The sequence below is a fragment of the Nicrophorus vespilloides genome, unplaced genomic scaffold, assembly GCF_001412225.1.
Source record: "Nicrophorus vespilloides isolate i.1.1-1 unplaced genomic scaffold, Nicve_v1.0, whole genome shotgun sequence".
Lineage (NCBI taxonomy): Eukaryota > Metazoa > Arthropoda > Insecta > Coleoptera > Silphidae > Nicrophorus > Nicrophorus vespilloides.
Window position 1 is genome coordinate 6,634 of NW_017095738.1, and position 17,110 is coordinate 23,743.

Below are 17,110 nucleotides of genomic sequence, written 5' to 3' on the forward strand. Positions count from 1 at the left end.
GATTTAATATAATCAGGTTTGAATATTTCAAAATAAACAAAATTTTAATTGAGTAAATAAATAAAATTATATTTTTTTTATACATAAATGATCGTTTTAGTTTTACTTTATACAGGAAAGTCAAGTCGATTATCGTAATTCCTAACGTGAACTAGTCGAATTTTCCAAATAGATACATAAATACAATGTGCAATATAGATCAGTTTTATTCCATTGCCAATTGATAATAGGTTGTGTATTGAAAGCACTTACATTCATTTGATTATCTTCACCGTCTTTAAATATAAGACCTTTTTCAGATAAAACATATTTTATATTTGTCAAGTATCTGAGTTAGTCATTAGAGAAAACTTGCGCCTCTTCTATTGCAGGAAACTGGGGATGTTTTAAATCCTATAACGGCGCTGATTTACGACTGGAACAAAGAGATTTCAGTCTGTAGGCAAAAGATTGAATTTTTGGCGAAATTGGTAGAGAGTTTTTATGGCTCATATGGTTCAATCTTGGCAGAATGAATTGAAACGCTTAGTAAAGTTTTCTGAAGAATTGAAATCGAAGGCAAAGAATGGATTAAATGGACATGAACATGGATTAAATGAAAATGATAAAGAAAAATCTTATGCTCATCCAATAAATAATAAAATGACCAAAAATTAGTTATTAAAGAAGAAAATCACCATCAGGTGAAAGAAGAAAATGATGAGGACATCTATGAAAAGGATCCAAACATTTATAATTTATCTCAATTGAAAGATAGGGTTGAAGATGAAGGAAGTGAAGAAGATATACCCTTGTCTGCACAACTTGAATCATCTAAAAGAAAAAGAATGAATCTGAAGAAGATGATGATGTGCTCACTCACTCACCTTAATGAAGAAGGTAAAGAAAGAGAAAAGGACAAAGAAGTTGTTCAGATGTTGAAGAGAAAGAAAAGGAAGAGAAATATAGGGCCAAGAAGTAAAGGAAGTTGAAAAAAGAAATGTTATGCACTATTTATTCTCCTATTATTCATTAAGGAAATATAAAATTACTGTGAAAAAAAAAACACACACAATGATAATTCTATTAATATACATTTCTTGAGTACATTTAAATAGTTTACTGTAAATGAAAGGAAACAAATATAAATCTTTATATTGGATGATCGCAGAAGAACAGAAAAAGTCTGCGAATAGACAAAACTGATAGCAAAACGTTTCTGATAAACATGCTTGAATTAAAATTACTTCTAATAAAAGTTATGAAAACACCTTTCGTTTCAATGCTCGCGAGTTAAATGACATCGACGTAATTCACTGAAATAGTTTCTCAAAGTACTTGCACCTGATATAGATATATTTAAAGTAGTCTGCCGTCTTCACAACAATCTCAACCTCTTAAGAGAACTTTTCCTCATGCTTTCTGCACATTTTACGCATTAATTCAACATAATAAATATGGATACAATCACAAACAGGTCATACAAAAGAATTTAACAAGTTAAAACAAATAAATAAATTAAGTTGGTTAAATAAAATAGATAAAAGTAAGATATTAAAATGAACAGAGAAATCAACACTTATTAAAATTAACACAAAAGAATAAATATATCATTCCTCGTGCTCATCATCTCCATTACCCATATGTTCAGCTTGCATATCTCGGCGAAGTCGTTCGTTTTTAACATTTTTTTTTAACCAAAAATTTCATTACCTCCTTCAGAGCTGTCGCTCCTTGAAAGACATTCAACTATGCAAATCGGAGATCATCCGGTATGGAGGCGTCAATATCGTCACATTTCTATCCACATCTTTCAGTCACCAACAGTTTCTTTTGATTCGAAACTGCGATTTCTTTGAATAATCGTTGACTTTGGATGGGACTTTGGCATCATCCTGGAAATTTTGCAGCCTAAAGACGTCTTTGAAATGTTTGAATCGACTGAGAGATAGTACTATCAGTTGCACATAGTTGTTGTCCGTTTTTTTTTCTTCTGCATAAAAATTTATATTTCTTTCCTTCAATTTATAGTAAACTATTTAAATCTACTCAAGAAGTGTACAGTAATAGAATTATCATTGTGGTAATATCTAATATCTTACATTTACAGTAAGGTAACTATAGGCTTTAGTTCTATATAAGTGTAAAATCATATAGTATAACTATACTTGTTATAAATCTACTAGTTCATTTTTGATTATTTGAAATACATAAGTTTTAAATTAAAAATAACATAGGGATAATCTGCAGCAAGGACTACACAATCTACAATGAATGTTTTTAAAGGGTTTTTACTGTTTATCAAGCATATAAACTGTGTACTTTTGTCCACCAGATCCTCAAACTCTTAAGAAAACTCCTGTGAAAACTTGATCATTTTGTAATCATAAACTTACTTGGCAAGTAGAATCATTTTCAACAGAGAGCAGATTGTTACACGTAATACAGTAGGTTTTATCAGAGTAAAAAAAACATTTTTTATCTTTGAAAGAACGAAGCCCATATAATACCATTTTTTTAATACAATTTATCGCAACAGGATTTATTTTATACAAAATACAAATTGCAGGAATTCCAATATCATAAGAATTATGTATTTTTTTTTTATTTACTAAACCTATGAGAAATGAATCAGAAAAATGGAAAATATTTAGTCTTGGCCATATTACACCTACGTCTGGTAGCAAACTATTGGACAATTTAAGAAGTTTTCAGTGCAATTCAATGAAATTACAATCATGCAGATAAGGCCTTGTAGATTCTGGTGCAGGTAACGCCGTCAACTTTCAAGATCATCTTAACTTCATCCTCGGTCCACGTCCTTTCGATTGTTGTAACTTTACCGGCTGCATCGATCTGCTTCTCTGTAACGACGTTACCATCTACACAGAAGAAAGACTTCACCTTCCTCCCGTCAGGCGTTTCATCGTCTATTTCAATTCCGGGTTTGAACTTCGTTACAACATTTTTGAAGGTCGAAGTTGAAGATAAGACGTAGCAGTCGTCACCGTTCATACTCAACTCGATGACCGGGCTCAGCGAGTTACCGATCTTCCTTGTCACGAGACCAACTCCAACGGCTTTCATGAATTCATCGAAGTTTTCGCTGGACACCAATTTGTACTTCTTCGCGAGAAAATTCTCCATTCTCTTTGAAATACGTCAAACGAATTGACAAATACGAAATTGAATTAATAACAAAACAAAAAAAAGAGGATTCAAGGAATTTCAGCGATCACAACTGATGATGTACGGAAGAAATTCGTAAAAAATATTTTATATTTAGAATTAAAAACGAACATAAAATAATATGCAATTCCAATAAACTAAACTAAACATTATATGAATACAATACAATACATAAATAATCATTATTTTAACAAATGAAACAATTGAGAAAAATAATAAACAGACACGAACGTGTTTACAGATAAGAGAATAGAAAAGAAACAAACCAGATAATTAAGATCCCAGGTGCTACAGGTTATTGTCCAATTAAAGGTTTGTTGTTTCATATATTCATAATATGTAATCGAAACTAGAAAATGTATCAAAAAGAAAGGATAATATTATGGAAGAAAACTCATATTATTTTCCAATTAAGAATCGTATAATAATAAAAGGCATGTATGTGATAATTAATGTATGACTCTTTGGAAATCCAGCTCCAATATTGTTCTTTTCGTTTTGTTATCATCTGTATAAATTTTTAGTTGCCTTTTCAATTTGACTTGAGAAAGGAAAATCTAATTATAATCACAAATTAACAGCACGTGAATTAATCAAATAAAATTATTATTATTATCAGGGCTGTTGTTCTTATTTTTGTTGTTCTTTTTTAAATGAAATTAAAGCTCACACTCACAGTCAGTACAACTATTCATAAATGTTTGGGATAAACAAAGTTGCGTGTGTGTTTTTTTTTTAATATTTTTAGAATATTTGGATGTAGGCACTCATCATTCCGAAAAAAAAATATATAGTATGATTATGAGTAGTTTGGATTGTATGGCATTTGTTTGGCGTACATTTCATTGGTCGGTATTGGGTTGGGGTGTGGCATTCCTCCGGAGCCTACTGCCTCCGTGTAGGATGGAGGCGGCGCCGAATGATTGTTCATCGCTGGGGGCGGGTACGCATTTGTTGGCATAAAACCTGCAGCTGGAGGGTATCCACCACCTAAAAAAAGAAACGCATTTCAGGTATTGTAATTCGTTAAATTTAACATTCCCTTGTTACGTTTATAATTACAACAACGTCTACTTTTTGTAACAGAAACACTTCAATAACAACTTAAAAACTTAGTTATCTAGGCAATATTAAGCAATTTAAAAAAAAAACCTAGAAAAAGCATTGAAAATATCAATTTTTAAATGAAAAAGACGTAAATCTTATATTGAATTTCAATTTCAATATCTCTTTTTGTCCTCGGTTAGTACTGTTTCAAACTGATATTAACGGAACCAATTAACCGCACTATGCGAGTCATTTATGTATGTTTCAATGAAATTAATCAAAGAAAAATTTGCAATTAAAAAAAAATACATGCTGAAAAACAATGTAAACAACTAAAGGCAATTCTACGAATTGGCGATCATAAGGCGAGAATAAGTTAACTATTAAAGCAAATTAAAGTAATGTGTTAAAAGTAGCGAATATTAATTATATTACTTATATTAATAAGAAAACTAAAGATAATTTTCCTCTACTTTCAATTTAAAAACTTTCTTATGAGCAATTTCTAAATTAGCAATTTCATCCAAAAAGAGGATTTATAAATTTCGAAGCTGAAATTTATGGAATATTATGTTTAAAAAAAAACTATTGCTTTTTATATATTGATATATAAATTTTAAAAGGTGTATATTGCTTCATCTTTCAACGCAACTTGTAATATTTATAAGGTTTTTGGTAAAAAAAAACTGTCTGATGAATACTGCAGTTGGAGTAATACAAATCAGTCAAATTTTGTGGAGTAATAAAGGAAACATTGTCGTGATTTTTGTCCGTTGATTTGTGCGGATTTCACACATAGTAACGGTTTATTTGTCAAAGTTATTTTTTTTTGTAATATCTCTGCTAATTTACGTATCATGTAGTGCGAGTTATTATCAATCAATGTCGTGATATCATTATTATTACTAGTGGACCTTGAAAGCTGAAATCATCAGCTCTAAACTTAGCGAATTACTTTTGCGCAGTTATTTCAGCCAGATTAATAATAATATATCTTAGTTATTGCTTTTTTAAGATCTTTGTCTTGCTAGAAATAGAAAATGATCAAAGACTAAAATGTACTTTATTTGCTTGCATCTTCAAGAGGGTACTAAACTGACACAAATCATTTTTCTAATTCTAAATCTTTCACAATATGTACACAAATCAATAATTCTTAATGAAAATCGGCACGAACCAATAATTTAAATAAATCTAAATTTTTAGTGAATCGTCAAAAGGTGATCACCTTCACATTCTAAAAGCATCATTAACCGCATAGCAACAACGTAAATGATTTTGATTTAATAACATAAATTATTACATCTTAACATATAAATCTTGTCAAACAAACTAGTTAATATCACTAACATATAGTGAAACTGGTTGATAGTAGCATCTGTTTAAACTACTTTAACCAGTTAACAAGTTAAATTATAATATATGCAGTCGATTCTGCTTAATTGGGACAACAGTTTATCAGGACAGCCGCTTATTAGGGACAAATCCTAAAGAACGGAAAGAAAACTATGATTTTCTATACAAATTTACTCCGCTTTTTTCTGAACAACATATTTATACATACATATTTATTGTTCCAGAATTTATATTGTTTTCTATTATGTAGTACGAATACTATTCATTTTAATATGTTTTATTAAATAAAATATTTAAAAAAAAAACACTAATCCTGTTTTTTTTTTTAACTGCAGACAATTGGGACAAAATGTAGTAATGTACTAATTAAGCGGAATCGACTGTAATTAACTAAAAAAGAATTAAGTCTTTTTTTATATAAAAGGAAATAAAGAAAATTTAGAGTAAATAAAATCGTTCAACAAACGCGAAGTAAGTTATAAAAAAGAATATTAAAAGCAAATAAAACTAAAACCGGAATTACAACTTTCCCCACATTGACTCAAACTTGAATTCATTGAAATCATAATAAGTATTTAGAAAAAAAAAATAAGTAAACTTTCTATTTTTTTAACAAAAACTAAGGAAGCAAAAATACTACAAATTAGTAATCGAGTGAATGTAATATATATGCAAAGGACTTGATGATGATTAACATAATGCCATCAAGAAACTGGTTACATCATAATGAATATGTAAACAAATTAATTGGTTTCACTCTACCAAATGATGAGATGATATTTTACTAACTACAAGCAAAAATAAATAAAAACTCAAGCAAAAAATGTTATTAATATGCAACCAAACATACCCATTGGCATACCCATTTGAGGAGGAAAGTAGAAACCAGGCGCTGGATTAATAATAATAAACCATTTAATAACTTTGCAATTCAATTGGAAATTTCAATACAAATAAAAGTGATTATGTTTTTTCTTTTTCATGTTGTCTTTTTAGTGTTAATAGTCATTCTATATGTTAATTAGTCACCCATCCAAGTAAAATGATCAAGCTCAAATAAACATGTATATACTTAATTCATAATTATATAAAATAATGTGTTATTACCTGTGTTTGGTGGATACATATTAGAAGGTGGAACAGAAAAACCTGGAGCTGGTGGTTGAATCACGTGGGGTGTCGGATGTCTCACATCCGTTGGATACGGTGGAACTGTTGTTGAGGATTGTATCACAATATTTTGATTTGTTGTTGGGACAGCTTGTTGAGTATCTGCGTATTAAAATGGAATTGATGTTTTTTTTTTTAGAAATATTGTGCAAGAATTGAAATTAGTACTTACATCCATAGACAATTCCTTGCTTGTGCCGTTTGCAGCACCATCCGCAGACAGAGAATAGGATACAAATTGTGACAATAATCAGTATTGTGATGTAGACCTCCATCATCTGTGGAGGAAATGCAAGTGTTATTCACACATAAACGATGATGATTCATCCTTAGAGATAAAACGTATCTATCTACACATCTCTCACATAACAAATTTACTTACTAATTTAATATTAGTTTAACTACTTGGTTATAATGATACACCTAAGCGTATACTGGCATGCGATACGATCTTTATATTCACTACTCGTCTTATACCTCAACACCCAAATGATAACCCATCTAAAAAACACTCCAACATAAATATTAAAGAACTTATTATGTGTTTTGTATCTTCTCACACTATACATAACCTTCGCCCACTTCCACCACTGAGCAGATTAACCAACTGCAGATAACATAAATTCAATTGGATACAAATACATATTATGTTGGCAACATGTTGATAATTAATTTGAAATATTTTCCATTAATTTTAGTCATTTAAATTGTGTTAATTGTTATTTTAGATATGCATCTTCATCAGCAACTTAACAAGTTCATAAAAAAAATAAGATTTTTTTTAATAATTAGAAATTGTTATTTATTTACTTATAAATCGAAATAACGAGCACCTCGCATAACGAATTGTAAAAAAAATGACTTGATTACGCGCCTGCTAGATCATTTTTAAAACTTGTGTACACACCTCGTATAGTCTAGGTAATCGGTTCGCACAATAGTTTTTTAAAACCGGACTAATCAAGAACTTTAATTATTATATTTAATTATTAGTATTAAATAATATGTATGAAGAAAAAGTGTACTGTTTTCTATTTAGTTTTTATTTCTATTTGATTCACTGTAGTCCGGACTGTAGTGAATCCGGACTAATCGAAGCTGGATTGTGTGAGGTATTGCTGTACACAAATTACAATTTTATAGCGAAAAAAAAAACAATATTCTTATAATATTTATAATAATTACAAGTTATTGATTAACAACAAAAAAAAATGTCACATATCAACATATTAGATTTAATGTTATTTTATCCTATTTTTGTTATTCCATTATGAACTTTGTAGCATGATTAAATGAACATTATCTATATATTTTAATGCATACAAATTAGTACAGCAAAACCTCGCATAGTCCGGATAAACGCATAAACTGAGACTTGAGTGTAAAGTGAAAAAAAAATCGATCATATATATATAATAATAATAATAAAATTGTGTACTTAATTTTAGATTTATTTTTTTGCTCAATCAAATCTTAGTTTGTTTTGAAATTTTCAAACCGAACTATAGTGAATACAAACTGATCCAATTAATAACATTTTAGATAATATTTCCTTATTGATAAAATAAAATGGAAATTACTCGTTTGTAAATAATAAATGCAGTCTCTGTGCATTTTCAAGGTGATTTCGACTATTTTTATATAATGTTTCGCATTACTACTTTAAAATATAATTTAATATAAAAAAAAAATTCATCCATTTTATTTTCACCGATTTACACAACATGCTTCATTCAATCAAGGTTTATGATAATTGCATAAAATTTCACATTTCGTATTTGGTTTCCTGCTTAAAATGTTATATAAATATTTGTTTTGATGATTATAAATAGTAGAGAAAAAACATAAAAATGTTGGAATTTAATGATTAAATTATTTTATTTTGAAATAGTTTAAAGATGTAACAAATTAAATATGTTTTAATTGCGTGTAATAAACATTGTTATATTTCAATTCAAGATAATTGCATGTTATTTTGTACGTAAATAAAAGTTCTATTAATGATTCGAAATGAGAATTACACATTTATAAATAAGTGCACTATGCAGAATTGTGTTGATTATTTCAAGGTGATTTTAAGAATTTCCATAATGGACATGCCAGTAGTTTAATTTACTACTTTAAAATAATATTTACTTAACACATTTATTTTTGGAAATTATAAACATTTTGAAATCTTCATTTCGTTCAATTTTTTAAATTTAATTTCAATCATTTTCTATTTATACAAAATATGTGAATAAAAAATAATTAGTTTTGATAAATTTTGTAAAATAATTAATGTAGATGATAATTGCGAAATTCAAAAAAAAAAAGTGACATTTCTATAATGGTTTCGTAATTTGCAATTAATTATGTTCTAGTAATTACAAGATGATTGATTGAATTAATTTTCATCGTTGATTTTTGCTTTTTAATTGACTCGAGGCAAATTTCAAAGCTATCGTGATAATTGATATTTCTTGATTCTTTATCAAATTGATGGTGGCGCCATCTCGTGAAACAATAGTTCTAAGTAATTTAAACAAACAAAAAAGCAATATAGTTTGAAAGAGAAATGGTGATAATTAATCGATTTTATTGTAGCGTCATCTAGCGAATCAATAGAAAGCTTTTATTTATCATTTTCAAGACTACATGTACACATATTATGTGTATTTTTGAATAAGTTGAAACATACGAGTAAAAATCCGGAAATTTTGGAACGGATTAAACGAGGTCCACCGGATATGCTACTATTATTTTATCAACACTGATTGAATTTCATTTATTTATTTATTTTTGGTATTGATAATACTATCAAAGTAGATACAAAACGGGAAATGCTGTGGTATGAAAACTAACTTTTACAATTTACACAAGTATCGAAACATACTACGATATGATATTATTTTTTTTCAGGTTCAGTAAATGATGAAACTACCAAATTATGAAACAGAACAAACATCTTTTATTAAATCGAATAGATTTACAATAAACATGGGATTTGAATTTGAGTGATTAAGAATTTGATTGAATTAAAAGACGTCGAGGAAGGGAAAGGCCGCGTTTTGGGGCTGCAGCATATCGGAGAGGAAGCAAACCGTTCCTGCGATGCCTTCGAACAAACTGTGCGGGTTGTCCGGAACGCGTGCCATCTGCTTGAAGTGGGCGTCCTCGAGAAACTCTGAGAATTTGATGGCCCTATGCAAGTATTTATCTTTGCCGGTCAATCTGTGCAGCAGCAGGAAAACGTAACCGTTGCCCGCAACGCCGTGGCACAGGCCAGGTCCTTTACGTAACAGACCCTTCTCCCAGATCAGGTCGGCCGCCCTCTCGCAAGCCTTCAAATACTTGTCATTTTTCCATGAGAGATACGCCTTCGCCATCAGATAGACGACGCCCCCGGCTCCGTGGCACCAATGGATCAACTCGTTGCTCTGATTCTTGATCTCGTCGGTTGCTGCTGGAAAGTTACCGTGCTCATCTTGCAAAGATAGAAGGTAATCGACGGCATCCTGAACCACCTTAGCGTCTAAGGGATTCGCGTCCAGATATCCTGGGACGGACATGAGGATTAGAAGGATCGAGCATATACCGTGACCTGCTCCTAAATACTCGACATCGTAATAGGAATACATTAGGGATGAAGGCGTCTTCGTAGATTGAGCGTACTGCTTTCCGGATAGGACGACGATTCTGCACAAGTCGAAGATGTCTTCGGTTTTGAACGCTTTCGCCGTTTGCCTGGACATCCATATAGCGCCGCAGATGTAACCGGCCCTTCCGACGAACAACTCGTCGGATCCGTACGGAAGGAAATTCAATTCCTTGCAGTACTTCGCCGCATCGTTGTACAACTCTCTGTAACGAAGACTTTCCTTCTCTTCTCCTGTTGCAGCGAACACAGCCGAGGCGACTGCATAAACACCGCAATTTCCGAGCAGAAGACCCGGTATATTCATCTCGTTCACTTCGTAAGTGCACACATCGAGGGCCGGTCTTAAATACTCCACAGCTTCCCTCAGCAACTCCTCTCTGCGCGCACCCATCGCCGGCACTTTACTCAAATGGTAGTACATGTAGGCGACGCCGGCCGTACCCAAATACAGCCCGTCCTTCCCATTACGTTCGGTCGGCTGGAAGTTCTCCCTTATATCCGATATGTACTCGTTGATTTGCTTGATTATCTGCTCCGTCGGCACCTCCACCTGGTTCTCGGCGAAGTCCGGCATCTGGTTCACCAGGAAGCGCTTCTTGGCGACGCTCGTCGTCATCTTCGTTTTCACGAAAACCTCGACCGGCTTCTTCTTGAACAGTTTACTGAAACCGCGGAACATTAACGATTCCAAACGCACATCACGCGATAATACTATAGAAATTGACAAGATACGAAATAAATATTATTCATTGATTCAACTGTTCAATATTATCAAATGTGACATATTGACGCTTTTCATTTTCAAACCAATTAATAAATTATTTTTATAAAATTATGAAAATAACAGATAAATCTCCTCAACACCTATACATTCTAAGACAAATACTAGATATTTTACAAGTAACTTCTATGTACAATCACTTGCACTAGTTGTAGGTATTACTTTTACAAGATTTGGTCAAATGGGGATTCCCCTAATTTTACGCTACATTACTTAAATGTTAAGTAGCATGTTACTATTGCCTTGTCCAGTTTTGTCAGCATTTCGTGAGTGTGTTTCGAATTTTATAGACATATCTTGATCGCGATCGAAGTGTTGGCCACTTCTGATTTATGCCTTTCTTCAGGAACAAATCTACCATGTAAAACAGGTTTGAAGGTACGCACATAAATTCAACAAATTTACGTAAGTACGTTTTGCTTGTGATATAATAATAATATAAGAAATCAAAATATTGTGACTATAGATTTATCATCAGAAGCATATTTAATTTGATATATAAGTAAACCTACCCCAACACCCTAACCTGCAACAACACAATATTAGCGAACATTGACGATCGAAGTTATCTAATAATAAACTAATTACCCTGAAGATGGCGTTTTAAATGTGTGTGACAAAATTTCAAAACTTGGACAAAATTAACAAAAAAAAAATGTGATGGTAGAGATAATAATTTAGAAAATAAATACATAATATAATTTAATAAATTCCATTATAAAATCATACATTTATTTACAATTATTAGATAATCTCTTCATTATCAATTTTATTAAATAAATTAATTCTAATTTCCTTTAGACATCGATGCTTTAATCATATAAATCCCGTACTTTAAAATATTTAAATCTTTCGAATCAATTGAATCTATCTTCTTCAACAAATCATATAAATCGCTTTCAATTTTCTTCCTTTCGTCAGCATCGGATGTACCACCTAGAATGAACATATAAATTTATTAAAATTTAAAATCAAAATCTTCTACCTTTATATTTATTAGCAAATAATTTACAGATATAATGAATATGTTTGCATATATTCCAATTGATAGCATTGTCGTCGCACGTGCAACAATATTTATGAATGCAGCAATCGCATTGCTCGCATCTGAAACTGCACGAACATCCGACAAGATTCTCCGTTACGTAATAGAATTCCTGCGTATCGTCAGATGTAATCTGCCATTTATTTCCCAGTTTCTCGCAATTCGTGTTGTTTAGTTTTAAGCTATTCTCGTGCCTTGATTGGGAATTTTTTAATTTGCTAACTAGTTTTCGTTCGTCGGTGAAGCACAGCCTATCATCGACGAATTTTAGTAAATGCTCAACGGATTTATCCAAACGAGCAGCGTAATTCTCATTGAGATACAACGATTCCAATAACTTTTCCATTCTCTCAACATTAATACTAGTTTCTTTACCGTATTTCTTCCTATAGCAATAAGCCCAATTACTACAATGATCCAAGTAATTATCAGTAATGTACTTGTCATATTCGACAAGTTCTGAATCGTCTGTTAACTTCGTCTTCAGTGAATCAATCAGCTGATCAAAGCTATCCTCATTATTCTCTGACATGATTTTAGTCAAAAGTTCGTAAATCTCGTTACGTTTCTTCGCGCTCTTGATTTTCGTTTGGTTCTTCTTCCAATCAGTTTTCACACTGTTTTCAGTATAGAGCCATTCCATTGATACTAGCATGTTCATAATGGAGATCCACGCATCGAAATACATACCGTTTATATCGGACATGAAAAAGTTCGGCAACAGTTTTCCGCAGGTTTCCTTAACGAAAGAGAAAAAAAAATTCAAAACAACTTCGTCCACCCGATTAGAGATGAAGAACGCACACGGAAAACTCTGCTGCGTATCATCAACTATCATCAACGTGATCAACTCGTAACCATTGGTATCTATATTACGTGTACCGCCGACATAGATGAAATCGAAATCCTTTTTTTGCAAAACCCTCCTTTGGGCTGGACTCATTACGATCAAAATGAAATCGTTGTAAGCAAGATATCTGCATTCTTCTATTATAGACCCTTTGGCTTTATAAAATAAAACGCAGCAGGACTTCTTCAAACTTTCAATCCAAACGTCAACGTTGAAACTACCACTGTTCTTCATAACAGTTCCCATCTTTTCTAATACTTCATTTAAAGCTGAATCATTCTGCAATTATTGATTATTTTAAAACACATCAATATATTGAAATACACATACCTGATTTATATCAACTATATTTTCATCAACTTTTTTTATGAAACCACTCGGATAGTATACATTCAGATGACCAATATGGGTCTTCACAAATCTCACAGAGCACTTTCCATTTGGAAACACTACCAGTTTAATATTGGCTGGACAGTATGCCTCAATAACTTTTCTTCTTTCTATTTGATGTTTTCCACATTCCGTGTAACATTTAGATTGATGGCAATAGAACCGTATTACATCCGGACTACCAACAATCTTACCACATTTCCTGATGAATTTTATATCAGTGTCTTGTTCCAAGGATGCTTTCCATTTCCTAAATTTCTCTATAGAAACGAACTTTAAACTCTCCACAACAATATCCACACTATGACAATTCTTAACATGTGCTTTAAAATCTTTTTTTGTTACTTTTCTTGAGCACAGGCCACATTTAACTTGATGTTCAGTTGATCTGCAAAAAAAAATATCAAGACTTTTTGTTGCAGTCAGTGTAGATTATCTGTAAGTGCATATATTTTACCTCTTATAAGTCATACTCATTTGATGAAAATAAATATATACTATTTACTTATTTCACGTTCTGTACACTTTAGTAGTAAGCTTCTATAAATTTATTTTTCAATCACTAAAACAAACAACATTTCATTAAAATAGTAGATTATGATATACATATTAATATTTTTATACCACTTATAGCTCCATATTTACCAGAATTCTTAATTGCCAACTAATTCATAATGATAATTCCGCTTCTAATATAAATATAAGTTATGACCAAGGAAACCCAAGCTGTTATGACCAGGGGATGACATGTTATGTACGTTTTTAGAAATATAGTGGTAAGTAAACAACAGTTCAAATAATTTAATTTTGCTATACTCATCGTGGTTTGATATTCATTAAATAAGTATTTTCTACTTTTGTTACAGCTACAATAAATCGATGAATGGCTACAAAAACATCAAGATTTTCATTTGTTTAAAGAACAAGGAACAAAGGTTGTGCGAACAATTCCAGTGAAGTGTGGACGTATCTTTTAAATTTTAAATGACAGTTAATCGTTAAGCGTACATTTACCGAATATGCACGACATTATACGATTGTTAATAATTAAAATCTGTTTTGTTGGTTGAATAGTATATATTTAAATAAAATAAACAGTACGAATAATAAATAATAGTTATTCAGAAAAATACTGTGACAAATGATTATCTATGAGGAATTCATGTGCATCTGCAAGCCAGTTGTCCTCAGAGCCGACCTGAGGACTGGGATGTTTCATATAGAGGATGTTAATTTCAGAATTATCTATAAAAATAGATTTCACTTTGTGCTCAGCATAACGCCCAACGCATATGATTATCTCGCACTTGACCATCTCCACAACTTTCTCAAGATACTCATCACAGATCTTCTCCAGTTCCTCCCTGCTGCTGACCTTAAATATACACACAATATATAAGCAGTACTTGTTATCAATAAGCATGACGAGAATACCTCCAGTTCATTGGGTGTCACATTTTTACCACTTCTATCGAAGAAGGCAATTGGACAATAGTTTATAACAAATGCGTTACGAAAGAAGTTATCAGCTGCACCGCACTTCTTCTTGAAGAATCCCCAGAAACGTTTTCCACTCTGTTCAATGGTCGTGCATTTCAGACCATCGACAGGTTTCTTGGGGCATTCATCTAGCGGTTTTGAAATGTCCATTTCTAATTCCATCCACTCTTTGACTGTTGATACATCACCAAAGGGGATCCCAGTTTGGCACATGCCATACGGACCAGGGTTTAACCCAACAAATAATATCTTTTTGGAACTCTTCAGGTACTTTCTCACGTACCTTGAATAGCCTGCATAAGCATAATCTACAGGATTGTACACATACTGAACCTTTTTCTTATCGAATTTGAGCACATCCATTTTCTTTATCGTTTGCTTATCCAATGTGAGCAGGTCTTCTGGTACACCTGGAGGTTTGTAGAAGTGAGGACAGATGTTAGGAGGAGCACCATTGTAATAGACTTCGTTTTCTGAAAATCGTAAATTTCGATCCAGTTTCTTCTTCAGCATTTTCAACGAAACTTTCAAAACAATCTAATAATAAAAGTTAATTAAATTGATCAAATCCAATCAAAATATCTTATAATTATAGATTGCTCACTGTTAAATTAATATAAATTAAGCAAAATGTAAACACAACGAACGGAGGTAAGTAAAATTACGAAGAAATGAATGTATTTGGTTTTGATTCTAGCGCCCTCTGGAAATTTACAATCAATTGGATAAATTAAACAATACAGAATTTTTACTTTGCTATAATGTTGATTGTAACTTTATCATCTGTAAATGAAATTAACAATTGTTTCTTAATAGAAATACAGTCGTTACATCATAGAAAGATCCTCATGTTATATAATATAAGACATAACTGTTAAACGTCAATGTTGTATCAGCTGATTGTCAAATATGTAATTCACATGCACAGGGTGGCGCACAAAATTCGATATTTTTGACGATTTGCTGAGGGATGGACAAGCAACAAAAGGGTAGTAATAATATGAAAAAATAGGGCCTCAAATTGCGACTCAATTTACAAACTTTACAAGATTGCGACTAAGAATACTACAAATATAATTTTAACAAATTCATAATTTATCTGGGATGATTTGATCAAATGTTTGCGAAACTTTATTTATAAATTTGAACTATTTGCAAATTTTAATAATTATTATTATTATTGTGGATGCGCCTGTGCGTTTATTTATTTAAATTCGTAATTTAGGTAAAACAAAAAAAGAAATCACTAGCAATTTCCAGTTATCATCTGTAAATGAAATTAATAATTGTTTCTTAATAGAAATACAGTCGTTACATCATAAAAAGATCATCATGTTACATAATATAAGACATAACTGTTAAACGTCAATGTTGTATCAGCTGTTTGTCAAATATGTAATTCACATGCACAGGGTGGCGCACAAAAGTCGATATTTTTGACGATTTGCTGAGGGATCTACAAGCAACAAAAGGGTAGTAATAATATGAAAAAAAAAACTATAAAATTGTAATTAGGCTTGTCAGCTATGAATGCGACTCAATTTACAAACTTTACAAGATTGCGACTAAGAATATAACTACAAATATAATTTTAACAAATTCATAATTTATCTGGGATGATCTGATCAAAAGTTTGCGAAACTTTATTTATAAATTTGAACTATTTGCAAATTTTAATAATAATTATTATTATTGTGAATGCGCCTGTGCATTTATTTATTTAAATTCGTAATTTAGGTAAAACAAAAAAAAAAATCACTAGCAATTTCCAGTTATCATCTGTAAATGAAATTAATAATTGTTTCTTAATAGAAATACAGTCGTTACATCATAGAAAGATCCTCATGTTACATAATATAAGAAATAACTGTTAAACGTCAATGTTGTATCAGCTGATTGTCAAATATGTAATTCACATGCACAGGGTGGCGCACAAAATTCGATATTTTTGACGATTTGCTGAGGGATGGACAAGCAACAAAAGGGTAGTAATAATATGAAAAAATAGGGCCGTAATAATATTGAAAAAAAAACTATAAAATTGTAATCAGGCAAGATTGCGACTAAGAATATAACTGCAAATATAATTTTAACAAATTCATAATTTATCTGGGATGATTTGATCAAATGTTTGCGAAAATTAATTTATAAATTTGAACTATT

The 17,110-nt window shown here is 31.3% G+C and overlaps 5 protein-coding genes across 11 annotated transcripts; all 5 read right to left on the bottom strand.

Moving 5' to 3' along the window:
* Positions 1-2,549: 2,549 nt before the first annotated feature.
* Positions 2,550-3,281, bottom strand: LOC108561600 (fatty acid-binding protein, adipocyte-like). The gene has a single exon (XM_017919614.1). The coding sequence runs from the start codon at positions 3,124-3,126 to the stop codon at positions 2,716-2,718; it is 411 nt and encodes a 136-aa protein (XP_017775103.1). The 5' UTR covers positions 3,127-3,281; the 3' UTR covers positions 2,550-2,715.
* A 529-nt stretch (positions 3,282-3,810) lies between these two features.
* On the bottom strand, positions 3,811-7,325 carry LOC108561607 (extensin-like). Of its 3 annotated transcripts, XM_017919627.1 has the most exons (6): positions 7,302-7,325; positions 7,219-7,242; positions 6,914-7,019; positions 6,679-6,843; positions 6,422-6,463; positions 3,811-4,158 (listed from the first exon to the last, which is right to left on the bottom strand). In XM_017919627.1, exons 1-6 carry the CDS (start codon positions 7,308-7,310, stop codon positions 3,968-3,970), a joined length of 537 nt encoding a protein of 178 aa, XP_017775116.1. In that variant the 5' UTR covers positions 7,311-7,325; the 3' UTR covers positions 3,811-3,967. The 3 variants fall into 3 exon arrangements, with proteins under 3 accessions (XP_017775116.1, XP_017775133.1, XP_017775125.1); XM_017919644.1 differs by lacking the exon at positions 6,422-6,463; XM_017919636.1 differs by lacking the exons at positions 7,219-7,242; positions 7,302-7,325 and adding an exon at positions 7,124-7,212.
* Positions 7,326-9,668: 2,343 nt separating this feature from the next.
* LOC108561535 (lanC-like protein 3 homolog) lies at positions 9,669-14,162 on the bottom strand. 3 transcript variants are annotated; one of them, XM_017919536.1, is made up of 2 exons: positions 14,093-14,162; positions 9,669-11,043 (listed from the first exon to the last, which is right to left on the bottom strand). In XM_017919536.1, exon 2 carries the CDS (start codon positions 10,995-10,997, stop codon positions 9,759-9,761), a length of 1,239 nt encoding a protein of 412 aa, XP_017775025.1. In that variant the 5' UTR covers positions 10,998-11,043; positions 14,093-14,162; the 3' UTR covers positions 9,669-9,758. The 3 variants fall into 3 exon arrangements, with proteins under 3 accessions (XP_017775025.1, XP_017775017.1, XP_017775009.1); XM_017919528.1 differs by lacking the exon at positions 14,093-14,162 and adding an exon at positions 11,675-11,751; XM_017919520.1 differs by lacking the exon at positions 14,093-14,162 and adding an exon at positions 11,459-11,591.
* On the bottom strand, positions 11,921-14,151 carry LOC108561523. 2 transcript variants are annotated; one of them, XM_017919507.1, is made up of 5 exons: positions 14,072-14,151; positions 13,905-14,009; positions 13,388-13,835; positions 12,583-13,336; positions 11,921-12,098 (listed from the first exon to the last, which is right to left on the bottom strand). In XM_017919507.1, the coding sequence occupies exons 2-5, from the start codon at positions 13,922-13,924 to the stop codon at positions 11,950-11,952; spliced, it is 1,371 nt and encodes a 456-aa protein (XP_017774996.1). In that variant the 5' UTR covers positions 13,925-14,009; positions 14,072-14,151; the 3' UTR covers positions 11,921-11,949. The 2 variants fall into 2 exon arrangements, with proteins under 2 accessions (XP_017774996.1, XP_017774987.1); XM_017919498.1 differs by having other exon boundaries at positions 12,148-13,336.
* A 336-nt stretch (positions 14,163-14,498) lies between the features above and the next one.
* LOC108561552 (single-strand selective monofunctional uracil DNA glycosylase-like) lies at positions 14,499-15,635 on the bottom strand. 2 transcript variants are annotated; one of them, XM_017919548.1, is made up of 3 exons: positions 15,552-15,635; positions 14,882-15,484; positions 14,499-14,822 (listed from the first exon to the last, which is right to left on the bottom strand). In XM_017919548.1, the coding sequence occupies exons 2-3, from the start codon at positions 15,458-15,460 to the stop codon at positions 14,565-14,567; spliced, it is 837 nt and encodes a 278-aa protein (XP_017775037.1). In that variant the 5' UTR covers positions 15,461-15,484; positions 15,552-15,635; the 3' UTR covers positions 14,499-14,564. The 2 variants fall into 2 exon arrangements, with proteins under 2 accessions (XP_017775037.1, XP_017775046.1); XM_017919557.1 differs by lacking the exon at positions 15,552-15,635 and having other exon boundaries at positions 14,882-15,545.
* Between the last annotated feature and the right edge of the window lie 1,475 nt (positions 15,636-17,110).